Source organism: Diabrotica virgifera, chromosome 4 (genome assembly GCF_917563875.1).
Source record: "Diabrotica virgifera virgifera chromosome 4, PGI_DIABVI_V3a".
Classification (NCBI taxonomy): Eukaryota; Metazoa; Arthropoda; class Insecta; order Coleoptera; family Chrysomelidae; genus Diabrotica; species Diabrotica virgifera.
Window position 1 is genome coordinate 29,035,573 of NC_065446.1, and position 14,973 is coordinate 29,050,545.

Sequence of the window (14,973 nt, forward strand, 5' to 3'; positions counted from 1 at the left end):
GTTTATGCACCCACAGCTAACAGTAAAGAAGAGAAATTTGAGAAATTGTACATTGAGATAACCAGCTTAAGGAATAATACTTGGTCTACCCCTGACCTAGAAATAATAGAAACATTTATTTTCTAACACAGCCCTCATCAGTTTAAATCATTTCCCCTTCATTTCGATATAGGAAATTTGTTGTAACTATGTCAAACTACCCATTGACGTCATATGTCCCTCTACGATTGGTCGATTCTTCCCCTATGGTCTTCTTAGAGTTTTGGAACACGTGTAGCCACTCGGTGTCATATCTGGAAAATATGTAGGCTGCTCCCAATTTCAAATTCTACATCACAAATAGCAGCCATTGCAAGCAAGGACTTATGCCAGTGTGTTATTCTGATAGAAGAGCACACCTTTCCTTAAATTTCCCTGTCTATTGAGTCGGCACTAAACTTGCAAGATGGGAGGGAGTGAACACCCATGCTTCAACTGTTTGCTTTGAATTGCGATCCGATAAAGTTTTTATCCCTACTAAGCTTTGTTTTTAAACCAGGAGTAAACTAAAAAGACAAGAATGTCACCAAATACATCTTTTTTGGTTGATCGTGGTGGTAACTTTACGGTGGAGTAAACTTGCTTAAGATTGGACCAATTACAAACAAGTATTACAGTGAGATAAATTTGAATAACTTCTGGTTTAGAAACAGAATATAGAAGTGTCCAAAAGCCATTGAAAAATATGTTCTCTGGTATGCTTCTGATCAGCTGAAAGCATTCAGGGAACCCATCTTGCCATTAGTTGTATTTGGCTGTGATCATTCATGAGGTGGAGTCTCTGTAGTTAATTAACTTCGTCCACAACTTCTTCAAAAATATTTCCCTTCTTGTGCCTTTTATAGCTTGAAATGTGAGTAAATTTTTGTAAATTATGCTTCTATCAATACTACACATTATACACCATCAAGTACTTTGTTTTTGTCTGTATTGAACGTGTCGAAAGTAAGTCCAACTACCTCTTAGAATCAGTAACTTTTCTAGCTTGTGGTAAACTAGTGGCAATGTTTGCCGTAGATGCCTTTGGTTTTTTCGTATTTATTTGATTTCTTCTCTTTGGTTGCTGTTTTTGCTTGGCCTCAGCAGAAGTCGGAACTCATATGAACTTGACAGCAATTTTAAGTGCCAGTTTCTTTTTAATTTTCTTCATTTTTTTGGCAGGTTTTTTCAGTTTTCTATACAGCTTTTTTAGCCTTGTCATTTTTAACACACTTGCACCCAGTACAATCCATTAGCAACTGCAGCTTTTTTACTTTAATTTCTCTCTCTTTTCCAGATACTTGCTATTTTTCATTAAGGGTTTGTCAAAGTTTTAAAAACAAGACACAAAAACTGTGAAACCAATATATTCCCAATGAATTAACAATATCTAAGTATAAATATAATCCACAAGAAATACACTGATACAAATTGTACAAAAACTTTTAACTCGTATAACCTAATCCTCTTTCTTGGCATCAACTTTGCCTCCCCTAATCCTACCAGTTCTCCTGGCAGCGATAAGACCGACTTTACGACCAGCAGATGTTCCTCTCTTAACTGTGGATGCTTTACCAATGTGTTGATGGTTACCACCTCCGTGAGGATGTTCAACAGGGTTCATAGCAACACCACGTACCTTAGGCCAGCAGTTACGTTTAACTTTGTATTTGTGGTAAGCACGACCTGCTTTTAAGATTGGTTTGTCAATACGACCACCTCCAGCAACGATACCTGAAAAAAATATTAATCTTAAAAAACCATAAACTAGTGCATGTGATTAATGAATAGTAATGTAGTTAATCAGAAAGAGCCTCTAATTATACATCAACAATATATCAGGTGTAGGTATAATAGAAATCATCATAACAATATCTACATTTTTAAATATCGAGGTGTTTGAGCGAACACCTGTTAAATACCAAAATTATGAAATCCGGTATTTTTATTTCTGCTGTAGTAAAAACACGTCTCTTACCACTGGTAAATGTTATTATTGATATCAACATTTTAAGCACAATAACTAATAAAATCCAAACATGGTCAAAACCATTAACTCATATTTTTAAATAACACCAACCCGATATATAACTTTACTGATAAAAATACTTTGTTGTAAACATATTTATAATATGAGAATCTGGTAGAAACATTTATCTTCTTTTTCCTGCATAATGTTACTAATTTTATTAGAAATGTTTCTAAGTTAAAAACTGATAATTAATTTTATCGGAGATGAATATTACAAAATTGTTAATTTTGACAAAATATATTCATGCGAAAACCCAGTAAAAGATGGCGTAAATTGACAATTGAATATTACGAAAATAGAAAAAGGTGGTTAGAATGGGGCCCATATTTATAATGGAAAACAAACTCAGAGCTTCCAAGGTACCACAGCAAATCAATTGTAGTAAATTTAAATTTAAGTGCACTGATAAGTTGTCTGAAGACTATTGAAACTCTGTAGAAATTACTGGAGTCTTAGTAGTCTAGTCAAGAAAAATTTTTATTTTGTACAATATAACTGTTAAACTAATTAGGACTAGACTTGTCCATAAAACTTCCCAAAGAAAAGAACGAACATTTAGTAAGAAATGTTTCTTTCCACTAGCTTACCATGGAATGAATTCCAGTGTGTCAAAAGTTTTTTTTACAAAAACTCTGTGTATATTCTCAGACGATATAATGAATGCTGTAGCTAACAGTGATTCTACTGGATGATATTCTAAAGAAGATAATAGCGGAAAGCGGTAACCAGTTAATAAAAATATCATAAAATATTGGTTTGAATTAAAAAAAAAGAAACTCCTACTCTACGCCCTAAAAGGCAAAAACAAATTTCATCCCAAAAAGCAACCATAGACTTACCCACTCTGGGCAATTTACCAAAGTTATATAAAAGTACCCTTCCAATAAGTGAAGCAAAGAAAAGGGATTTGATAAAGATGTGCCAAGAAAATATTTTTCCAGAAGAGATGCATGCTTGAATAACAAATTTAAAAACCAATTATATCATACATCAAATTCCAGACGTAATGATGGGAGAATTAAACGAAGACACATTTACCTTTTAATTTTTTAAAGAGAATGCAGATTAATTTTTTTTGTTGGAATAATATACAGTTTACTTTTATTTCATTAAAAAAATTAAAAATAAAATCCAATAAAATCAAATGTTATACTCTTCAACGAGGTAAAACCCGATAAATATCACGTTTTATTTTTTTTTTGTAAATACGTTTTTATAAATTATACTTCAAATAAATTATTCAAACTAAATATTAAATTCTCTGCCATTTGGCTATAACAAATATTTGATAAAACTTCCTATGACAATTTTAAATCTTCTTCAAACTTCCTAAAATTTTTAATCGCGAACAATGATTTTGTTAGTTATCGGGTTTTCGCTCGAACCCCTCGATATGTTACCTCAATTTCTACAATTTACTTATTTTAAAAATGAATTTAATCATGAGAAAATAATGTAAGAGAACAGAATATGCAATTAGGTAGACAACTAATTCCATTAGTTCCATTGCCTATGCCTATAATTTAGTTTTTATCTGATTTATTTTAATTCTATTTTAGCTTTTTTTCTTATTTTATTTTACATATCCTTAGATTCATATCAATTTTCTTCACTGTAAGGAAGTGAGCAAATAGCCAAAGGGGAAGATTCAAAGATTCACCATAATATTATATTTTATGTCTCTTGTCTCAATTACAGATGTAAACAGAAGAATTTAACTAAAAGCCACCTTTATAGATGATAGTCATCAACAATATGGCTGTTCAACTGTCGAAAGTTTTTGTGAGTTCCAGTGAGAGTTCTCACTTAGTTGTGTCCATTCATTGACGTTCATTGTTTTTTGCATCCACTGGTGACCAGCCATTCGCTTCATATGAGGTCTGCCTCTACTTCTCTTATTTACTCTTCATTCAACAATTTGCTACTTACGAAGGTTGTCTTCCTTTCTTCCATGTGTTCTTGCCCGGATCCATTTTAATACGGCAATATTCTCATTTACATCTATTACCTTTCATCGACATCTTTCTTCATTGAATTTACAATTGCTGAGCTTAATGTTGAGCATTCTCTGTTCCATAGCTCTCTAGGTCACTTGGAAGTTTGTGGACTATGCTGTTGGTAAAAGCCCATGTTTCAATTCCATAAGTTAGAACCACCAATACATACTGATCAACAGTTCTTTCCTTTGAAGTATTTGGTACGTTTGATTTAAATACTATTTGTAACCTTCAAAATGCTACAGATGCTAAGGAACATCTAATTAAATCAGTCTTTAAATTAAACCTTGCTAGTTCAATTTTCTGTCAAAGTTTGTATATAAAATTCAACCTTTTTTATTGGTTTTTATTATATTTACTGATTCATTTGTTAGATAGAGAGAGAGAGAGACATACTTTATTGATACAATGTACCAAACGGCCATCGACCGAAGTCTTTCAGCCAATTTACACAATTAATTTTTGTTTGTTTGGGTTTATATGACTGCGGACACTAAATCCATTCGCCAATTTTACTATTTTTTATTTTATTAGTCATTTTTTCGTATCTTATCCTAAAACTAATACTAATATAATAAACAATTCTACTAATAAATAATTATTTTTGTATTTTTTTTTTAATAATTTTTTATATATATATATATATTTTTATTAATTTTTTTCCAAATGATGTTCTCAGAGTTCCACAGCAAAAACTGCAACATTCTTCTTTAGCCCTCTACTTCATTCGAAAGCTATTTTACTATGGACTGTCCAAGTTCGTCATTCATTTTTATCTACATATTTTTTTTTTATATTTTTTTAATTATTATATTTTTTTTTCTATTTTTTTTATATATCTTTTTTTTATATTTTTTCTTTCTTTTTTTTTTTTATTTTTTTATTTTTTTTTATTTTTTTTTTTTATTTTTATTTTATTATTTTTTTTTATATTTCTTTTCTTTTTTTTTTTTTTTTTTCTTTTCTTTTCTTTTCTTTTTCTTTTAACATATAACAATTTACAAGAAATACTTACTCTATATTTTACAATTACAATTTAAGCTTAATATCTAAAATATGTTTATACAATAGTCGGTATACCAACTCATTATTTTCTAATGTTAATAAATAATTTAAATTAATGGGATGGTGGACATCAGTCAAAGAATACAGTGAATTTAAAAACATATTAACTTTATTAGAGATAAGAGAACAGGTCAAAATTTTGTGTTGTAGATTGCCCAACTGTCCACAAATACATTGTGGACTATCAGCTATATTAATTTTAAATAAATATGATGGAGTAAGACAGTGGTCAAATCTCATTCTGCATATGGTTCTTATCATATCTTTTGTCGACTCCATTTTAGAAAACCAAGGTTTATCCGTTATATAGTTTCTGATTGATCTGTAGTGGTTTCCTGTATTTACGTTTTCATCAATATACCTTTCTTTCCATTCTTTCTTAATCTTTTTGAATAAATTTGATTCAATATCTTTTGGCGTACAAAGATAATGGGTTAATACTCCTTGTGTCACCGCGTTTTTAGCCAATTCATCTACCATTTCATTTCCAGTTATTCCACAGTGGCTTTTAACCCATGCCAACTTAACAGACTTTCCTTGTTGCTGAAGTTCTTTAATTTTATTTATGATATATAATTCAATGTAGTTCACTTTTGATTTAGGATTTATAGCACTAATTTTACTAAGAGAACTTTTACTGTCACTAAAAATTATAAACTTTGAATGATTTATATTAGATAAATATTTTAGTGCTTCCATTATCGCTATTAATTCAGCTGTGTATATACTCATAATAGAATTTAGTTTAAACATTTTACTAATTTTATTACTGCTATCCCAATAGGCACATCCCACACCTTCAATATTTTTTGATGCATCTGTATATAGCATACAATAATCTTTGAACATTTGTGAACTGTCGGAGATAAACACTAATTTTCTTAAAGATATAGGCAACTTGCTATAGTCCCTTAAAAAGTATACCTGAACTTGTTCCATACTATTAAAGTCAATATTATAATTTGGGTTTATGTCATATTTATAAAGTTGTTTATCATATATTGTCATTTTTGAATATAAATCTACCATATTTAGAGTTTTCTTTTTTATCCAATATTTTTCTGTCAAGTCTGCTAAAAACAGTTGATGTATTTTGGAAATTAAACTTGCCTTTTTTTCATACAATCTAACTAAAAGGTTGATGCCAAGTTTTTTTCGTCTTATATCCATCGGCATTTCACAGCATTCAACTTGTAGATTATTTATCGGTGTACTTCTTAGGGCTCCTATACACAATCTAAGGGATTTATTAATGATTTTGTCTATTTTATTTAAATGACACTGTGATGCGTCACTGTATAATATTGATCCGTAGTCGAATATAGCTCTTATATTATTTTTAAATAACAACAAAGAAATATTTGGATCTGCTCCCCAACGTAAGTGTGATACGAATCGAAGAAGGTTTATTCCTTTTTCTGTTTTTTTAACTATATGGTCTATATGTTCTTTCCAGAGAAGCTGTCTATCCAGAGTAATACCCAAATATTTAACATAACTTTGTACAGGATAGGATATATTGTTTATTAAGATGTGATTGGGTATTTCTTTTCGTTTTCTTGTAAAAATACATAATTTGGTTTTGGAATCAGATATATTTAGTCCATGTAATTCACTCCATATTTTAATATGTTTGTCTCCTTCTTCAATGGATTTGACTGCATTTTCTATTTTAATGTTTTCTTGATAAATAACTATATCATCTGCAAATTGTAAAATTTTTGTTGAGTTTAAATTTTTTTCTATATCAGAAGTGTAAATTAAATATAACAAAGGGCTTAATATTCCTCCTTGAGGTAAACCACCCATCGCTAGTCTTGGACCAAATATATACACAATTAATATACATTAATACAGTATAATATGTTTTTTGTTAATATTAATACAATACAATTAAAAACAAATATTTGTATGTGGCGGTAATCACAATATCACTGACAATTAGTTACAATACAGATGATGATTTAAATAGAGTTGTTTATTGTCTTGATGTGTAGCAGATTTCTTCAAAAAGAGTTCTTCCTGGATATCTACGGGCACTGTCCTCTGGTATCTTCACAATGTGGGGCTCAATCAAATTTTTGTTATTGTCATTAATAAAGAGATATTTAAACAGCTTATTGAGCCTCTCATTAATAGGTTCAATTCCAGTTTTATCATACAGCATTCTGTTTGATGGATTATGAAGTGGATTATCAGGATGACGCATTCTACTAATTTGTCGAAGGCTAGTTGTTTCAGCCACTTTTATATTATTTTTGGCAGGACCTTTAGAATTACAGAAAATTGCAGAACCATACTCCAGCATGGGCCTGCAAATCATTTTATAAATATTGGCTATTTATTTATTTTTTTGTAAATTGTCACGTAAGAAGCCTTCCTTTTCCAAATGCAGTACGATTTTTTTGTTTCAGATATCCCAATCCTGAGATTAACTGTCCGCCATCATTTTTCGAGGCCTCGATTTTTGCGCCCTCTACAAAATCAGTGTACGTGCATAAATGAAAAAAGATATATTTTTTGTACTCTCTAAGAGTTGGATATTAATATGTAAAAAGTTTTATGTTCATTTCTAATAAAGGTTCTGAGAAAAAAATTCTTGAAAAAAATAATTATTTTTGGTTTTCTAAAGTGTACTAGTACCTTAATCATGTTTCTTTTAATTATGTATTTAGGTCTTAGCATTTCCTGCAATTCTCTGACTTTTGATATTAACACAATCTGCAAATCTGATGTTGTTTACATTACCCCTTAATTTGCCCATTCTAAAGTTCTTCTAGACCTAAAGTAAATAGTTTTAGTGAGATATAATCTCCTTGTTTAACCTACCTATAGAGTTTTAATAAATACATAACTTTATTCCTAATGGGTACAGCCTTTAAATAAAAAATAATTTAACTTACCCACCATGGCCCTGTTGTTTGATGGAATAACTTTCTTGGCTCCAGAAGGTAACTTAACTCTGGTTTTCTTTGTGTCGTGATTATGGGCAATTACGGTAGCATAGTTTCCAGATGCACGAGCTAGCCGACCACGGTCACCAGTTTTTTCTTCTAAGTTGCATACAATGGTACCTTCAGGCATAGTTCCTACAGGCAATACATTTCCTAAAAGAAAAATTAATGTTAAAATACTGTAAAACAATGTTGAAAATACACGAAATGATGAAAATATCTTCAGAAAGAGCCTCTAAATAGACATCAAATAGTATATCAGATGTAGGTAATATTAGAAATCATCATGTATTGTCTCAGAACATAAATAGTATATCAAAATAACAAATGTTGTTTCAAACAAGCATAACAGAACGTATTGTTACATTTCAAGATGTAGAACTATTGTTTTTCCCATAAACTATTCAGTGACCTGATAATCATTCTGTTATCAAACAACTCTTAAGATATTGATTATTATCAGCTGTACTTTTATTCCACTGTCCACAGAATTTTTTTTTACAATCTGTATCTTTGAAAGCCTACAAAATTAGTCATTTGCCATTATCTTGAAAAAAAATGATATATTTTGCTAAACGATAGATCATTTAGTAAAAATTAATAGTTATTTACTACCCTACAAACAAGCCACATCAAGAACTGACTTCACAGCCAACCCAGTGTATAATTTTTTTCTATTGTCTTAGATGTGCGAAAATTAAACAATTACTTAAGGTACTACTACACTTTAGAAGACCAAAAATTAGCATTTTTTCAAAATTTTTATTCTCAGAACCTTTATTAAAAATGAACATAAAACTTTTCAGCAAAAAAAAGATTTTACGGAAAATTGAAAAATTTTTGTGAAAAAATCACCCGTTTTTTATGGTTAAAAAATAGTCATTTTTTATTTTTTGGTCAAATTGTGGTAAATTTTCACGTAAGAAACCTTCCTTTTTCAAATGCAGTACAATTTTTTTGTTTCAGATATCCCAATCCCGAGATTAACTGTCCGCCATCATTTTTCAAGGCCTTGACTTTTGCGCCCTCTACAATATTAGTGTAGGTGCATAAATGAAAAAAGAAATATTTTTTGTATATTTTCTCTAACTAACGAGTTAGATATTAATATGTAAAAAGGTTTATGTCCATTTTTGTAAAGGTTCTGAGAAAAAAATTCTTGAAAAAAATGATAACTATGCTCTTTATTATAACATCAAAAAACCACTGGAAAGAATATAAAGTTGACAAAACATCTCCAGGGCCCTGATTCTAGTTACCATTTAGACTCAAAACACGTTGAAATTAATATCGCGATAGAAATGTGACTTTGGGAGCCTTGTGGATTTCACTTGAACTAACTGAAGGACATCATTAATTTTCGATATAGTGATGAGTGCGCTAATAACCGCCAAAATAACGCACAAGATGGAAAACATAATACATTGCGAAACAAAAAGAGATGAAACTAGTAGAGTGAAACTTTAGACGTATCAGAGGAGTATGACAACTATCATGTGGCAGTAGAATTTTATAAAATACTCCTGTCACAGACATCTAAAGATAGAAAACTATGTAATGTAGTGTTACAGTGGAACCCCGATAAGTCGGCCCTCGATAACCCGGAAGTCCGGCTAACCCGGACCGATTTTCATCAGACAAACATTTTAACAAATAAACAATTTAACAATTTTATAAAATAAAAATGTATGTAGGCAAAATAATATTTAAGAGATAATGTGTATTTGTGCAATTTGAACTATACGATAGTAAAAATGATTCATGACACACAGCGGCAGGGCGACCGTCTCGGCTTATCAGAAAGAACAGGCACCTGTCTGTATTTCTTTTCCTTTATTTTTGTCAAACTGTCTTAGCATTGTTTAAAATAGACTAAAGGACTATTTAAAAAAATCTTTTTTAAAACAATGGTCTTAGTCTGTTCTTAACCCTTAACTGGTCCGGTACTGTAGCAGTAGCGTAACTAGTCCGGCGTCATCTGCGAAACTACTCTTTTCAAGAAAGCAAAACAACACTCGAAAATAATTTTTTTATTAAGAATAAATGTTACAAACATACCTTGATATGTTTATATAAAAGTGAACGTATTAGATTTGGGCGTTATTTTTGTTAAGAAAAAAATATTAAAATAAAACTGAAATCCTCACAAATATTTGTGAAAAAGTACATAGTTTTGTAAAGTAAATAAAAAAAATATAAAAAACAACATGAAAGAAAAATGTATTGCTAGGATAGATGTTCAAAAATGTTTGTTTCCAGCATCAGTCAAACTTTACCTATTTTATATGCAATTTTTACATAGGTAGTGGTTTTATACATCCCAAACAAACAGGCCTTTTGCAACTCAAGCACAGGTATTTTGTCATCCTGCGATTTCTACAAGGATATAAACTGCAAATCTTGCGCTTTTTCTAAAATAAGAACATCCTCTTGCTCTTCTTGAACTCCAAGTATGAACACAAAAAAGTGACACAAACGGTCCGGTGTCGTCTGAGGAGCTACTCTCAACCTAACTGTTGCGATAACTTTTTAGGAACTGAGAGAAACTTGTCTCAAATACACCCACTTGTCAAGCTCCAATAGTTTAAGGATTAGATAGAACGACTTGCCTATGGGCGGTACCAATTTCCAATAAAAAATAATCAAAATTATTGAATCGTCAATCAGACGACGCCGGACCAGTTAAGGGTTAAATAAGAACATTGTTCCTTGTGACCATATTGTGTGTAGTATAGTCGTATTGTTCACTTCCGTTCTATAATCGTGCTTCAGATTGTGTTTGCGTGTTTTTTGTCTACGTAATGGCAACAAAACGTAAAAATGTTGTAGTGACAATAGAAAAGAAACTAGAAGCATTAGGTAGAATTGATAAAGACGAATCTTTAAAATCAATTTATTGCAGCATCATATGGTGTCGGTACATCTACAGTATGACTGAGTTTTTTACCAAGAAATGAACAATACTCTACACTCTATACAACTATACGAATTTAGATGTGTACTGTGCATATGTGTTTCATGTTTTTGTAATTATAATGGAGGTTATCTGTAAGTATACTGTATTTTATTAATTTTTACCATATTCTCCGGCTAACACGGATTTTAATAACCCGGATCGGCCATGGTCCCGATTAATCTGAGTTATCGAGGTTCCACTGTAATTTATATATTTATAACGATAATTTCCACCTCCACTAGTTTCATCTCTTTTGTTTCGCAATGTATTGTGTTTGCCATCTTTTGCGTTATTAGCACGCTCATCAATGTATAGAAATTAATTTTCAACTGCAAAAAGTGGTTGAAATTTCATTTTGAGTTGAAATTAATGTGACATGGACATGACTGGGAGAAGCGAGGTTAGGTTTAGTTTAAGAGGTGTTTTGTTTGCTTCTTGCAAGGAAAACCGAAGCAAAAAGTAAGAAATGGCTGCGTTTTATGGAAATTTATTTGATTTGGAGGAATTCGAGAGAATGGTATTAAATTAGAAATATAATAATTAAGAATGTCCACAACGTGATTTATCAACTCAGAAGAAAGATGTAGGGTCAATCGAGGCTAATGTGAAACACACAAAACATTGGGGCTAATCTGAAACATGTAAATAACTTTAAAGTTTTAGTAGAGTTTCAGTCAGCTGTATGACGGAATTTGTATATAAGGAAGGTGACATCTTCAATATAGATTTCATGGAAATAGTTGCGGTTCTACCTTACCCAGTAACCACTTTTAAGTCCAGAAAAATTACATATGTATTCCCTGGAAGTGTCAATGTGTATGAACAATGACTGAAGTTAGCAAAGGCTTAGGCCTATACACAAATTTGTTCATATTTCAGCTATTCATTTTTCCAGTTCTGTATTGTAGCTTATGTTGCTTATTTTGAATTATAAAAACCTTCCAAATGTAAACTGTTATTGTTATTACTAATTTCCATGGAGATTAATCCTACCTAAATCCATATTTAACTATCTTATTGTTGTTGTTTTAGGCCCGATTGTTCAATTGGAGATGATCTTCAGATTAAAAATAATCTTCAATTAAACGTAATATTGCGTTGTTCAATCCAAGTTTAACACTTAACCATCTGTTAACCAGAGATTATCTTAATCGCCCAAAAACGAAGGATTAACGGTGTTAACTAGAGATTTGTAACCTTATTTTCTGGTTTTAAATTAAATATTGTCAAGAAAATTACAGATTAAAACAACCATAGTTATTGCACTATATTATATTGTGTTGTTATTCATCATCATCATCCTGGTGCTACAGCCCTTAGAGGGCCTCGACCTTCTCAAGCGTTCTCCGCCATTCTGTTCTGTCCCTTGCCTGCACTTTCCAGTTGCCGACTCCGATCTTCTCGGCATCTTGTGTTACCCCGTCCATCCACCTCAACTTTGGTCTACCCCGTCTTCTCATTCCCACGGGTTGAGCTGTTAGAATCCTTTTTATCATGTTCGATTCAGGGGCTCGGGCATTGTGTTGTTATTGCTACTTTTAAATCGTAGATAAGATTTAAAATAATTCATTATAATTTAGAGTCTAATAATTATGGCTATTGCTAATAATGGTGTCTTCGATTTTGAAGATGGAGATATCACAGGAGACGAAGAGTTCTTAGCTGTTGTTGATATAATTTTTTCCTCTACGAAAAAATCCTGTTTTTCTAGTAAAAGAAAACCATTTTTATAAGTGGTCAGATAATGAGTTTTTGAATAGATTTCGTGTACCAAAGGAAACAGTTTTTATGATTGTTGATCGTATAAGAGACAGGATAGCTCATCCTACAAATAGGTAAACTATTTATAATAGTTAATTAAAAATATATAAAATTACCGGCCAAACCCGATTTGGGGACAAACTTGTTTGGCCTATTGGGCTATTTTTTCCCAGATTTTCATTTTCTCGTAATTTGTAACTGCATCACTTTCTTATTCTCGAGAATGTGTTTATATTTTTTAACAAAAGATATTAATATTTCTTCTTCATTAGCCGTAAAGCTCGTAGTTCTTTTTCTTTTATTATTTTTATTCCATTTTTTGAAATATAAATTTAAAACACGAAAATAATCACTGACATTGGGATGTCAGTACATCAAAAGTCATGAACACCATCGTTTATACCACAGAATACATTTTTCGGTACAATTTTCATGATAAAATTTGTTCCAAGCCGTTAATTAATAACTGGCAACATTGTCACTGCTTCAGTGTTTGGGTTTAATAAATCCGAAAGTTAACCTGCATTGAACAACTTAATTAGAAATAATCTTTGAATTAAATTTAATCATGGTTTACTTAATCCATGAGTTAACCATTGATTTAACAACTGGCCCTAAATGTATCAGTTAATTGGCAAATATAGTTGCAAAGTGATAAAATGCAAAAAAATGTAGGTATAAAAATTAAGTTATAAGGTAGTAGGTTAGTAGGTACTGAAAGTTTACATACACAGCTAAATGCTGATATGTTTTTTGATTAATTTAATGGTTGTAATAAGGCAATTAAGTATATGTTTCACAATAGCCCCATTGCTGTTTCATAATAGCCCCTTTTCATGGGGCTAAAGTGAAACGCAGTTTTATTTTTTTTGTGCTTTTATTTTATGACAAAAAACAATTTTGAAACCACCAACTTGTAAAGGACACAAAGATACATACTAATGAATTTTTGTTTGTGTCTTGGGGCAAATAGATCATAAGTTATATCGCAAATACATTTTTGTTTCATATTAGCCCCGATTGACCCTAACATAAACAAACATTCAACAAATGTTATGTAGCCAATAAACAAGAGGGTCGAACCAAATTCTGAGCAGTGCCAAAATGATAAAGTAAATATCTTCAGTTGTAACTAAAATCGAAATGAATAAGAATCGCTAGCGATTCCCACTGTCATGGCATAGTTGCTTTTAAATTTCGACATCGAAATGAAATAGAAACAAGGTTGTGTTTTGTTATAAAAAATATGAAAATTTAAAAGAAACTTTCAAGCAACTTACTAGAAGTATTAGGTGCATAACTTGTGGATTGAAAAATATTTTAAAATAAAATCTGCATTTTACTCACCAATTTGAAGGTTAGCTTTCTTTCCACAGTACAAAAATTGTCCAGTGTACATTCCTTCGGGGGCAATAAACAATTCCTTCCTAGTTTGGAACTTGTAGGGATCTCTGAAATGTACTACTGCCAATGGAGCACCACGGCCAGGGTCATGTATGATATCTTTTACAACACCCTTAATGTAACCATGTCTTTCTGAGAAATCTAAATAACGTAGTTTGGGTGCTCCTTTCCTCTTTTTTGTGTGGGATTTGAATACAGATCCCGCACCTTTACGTTGTGCACGAATTACACGACCCATTGTAGATTAATCTAAAAAAAGTAAAATAATGAAGTAAAACAATTTAGAATAACCATAACCTAACTTCTAGACATCACATATTTTCACTACAAAAAATAATAAATCACTTTAACTACTTATTAATATCTATTACCAAGATCACTAAACACTATTTTTTAATAAAGTAAAACAACGATGACTTAAAATTAAAGCGGATTTTTAAGATTTATTTGAGATCTAGAAAAACAACAGCAACTTTACCTACCTACGTTCAAAGCAAAAGACACGTTGCCAATTTGCACGGAACAACAAATATGACGGATTGAATTCTGTCATATAAACAAAATTTTCAAAGGCTAAGTGAGCTTCTATTTAGAAGAAAAGTGGTTTATTTTTTATATAAAATACAATATTAGAAAACTCAGACCACTTTGTTAACAAATTAAATAAAAAATTTATTAATTAGAATAAAATAAATGACATGCCTGTTAAATTTGGCAACGGTGTGAAATTCCTCTTCTTTTCCGAATGTTATTATTTGAATTTTGACCAATGGGGATATACAATCA

At 31.0% G+C, this 14,973-nt stretch overlaps 1 protein-coding gene across 2 annotated transcripts; it reads right to left on the reverse strand.

Moving 5' to 3' along the window:
- Positions 1 to 1,369: 1,369 nt before the first annotated feature.
- On the reverse strand, positions 1,370 to 14,910 carry LOC114349356 (60S ribosomal protein L8). Of its 2 annotated transcripts, none has more exons than XM_028299706.2 (4): positions 14,670 to 14,910; positions 14,131 to 14,436; positions 8,016 to 8,219; positions 1,370 to 1,752 (listed from the first exon to the last, which is right to left on the reverse strand). In XM_028299706.2, the coding sequence occupies exons 2-4, from the start codon at positions 14,423 to 14,425 to the stop codon at positions 1,478 to 1,480; spliced, it is 774 nt and encodes a 257-aa protein (XP_028155507.1). In that variant the 5' UTR covers positions 14,426 to 14,436; positions 14,670 to 14,910; the 3' UTR covers positions 1,370 to 1,477. The 2 variants fall into 2 exon arrangements, with proteins under 2 accessions (XP_028155507.1, XP_028155506.1); XM_028299705.2 differs by lacking the exon at positions 14,670 to 14,910 and adding an exon at positions 14,559 to 14,665.
- Positions 14,911 to 14,973: the final 63 nt, after the last annotated feature.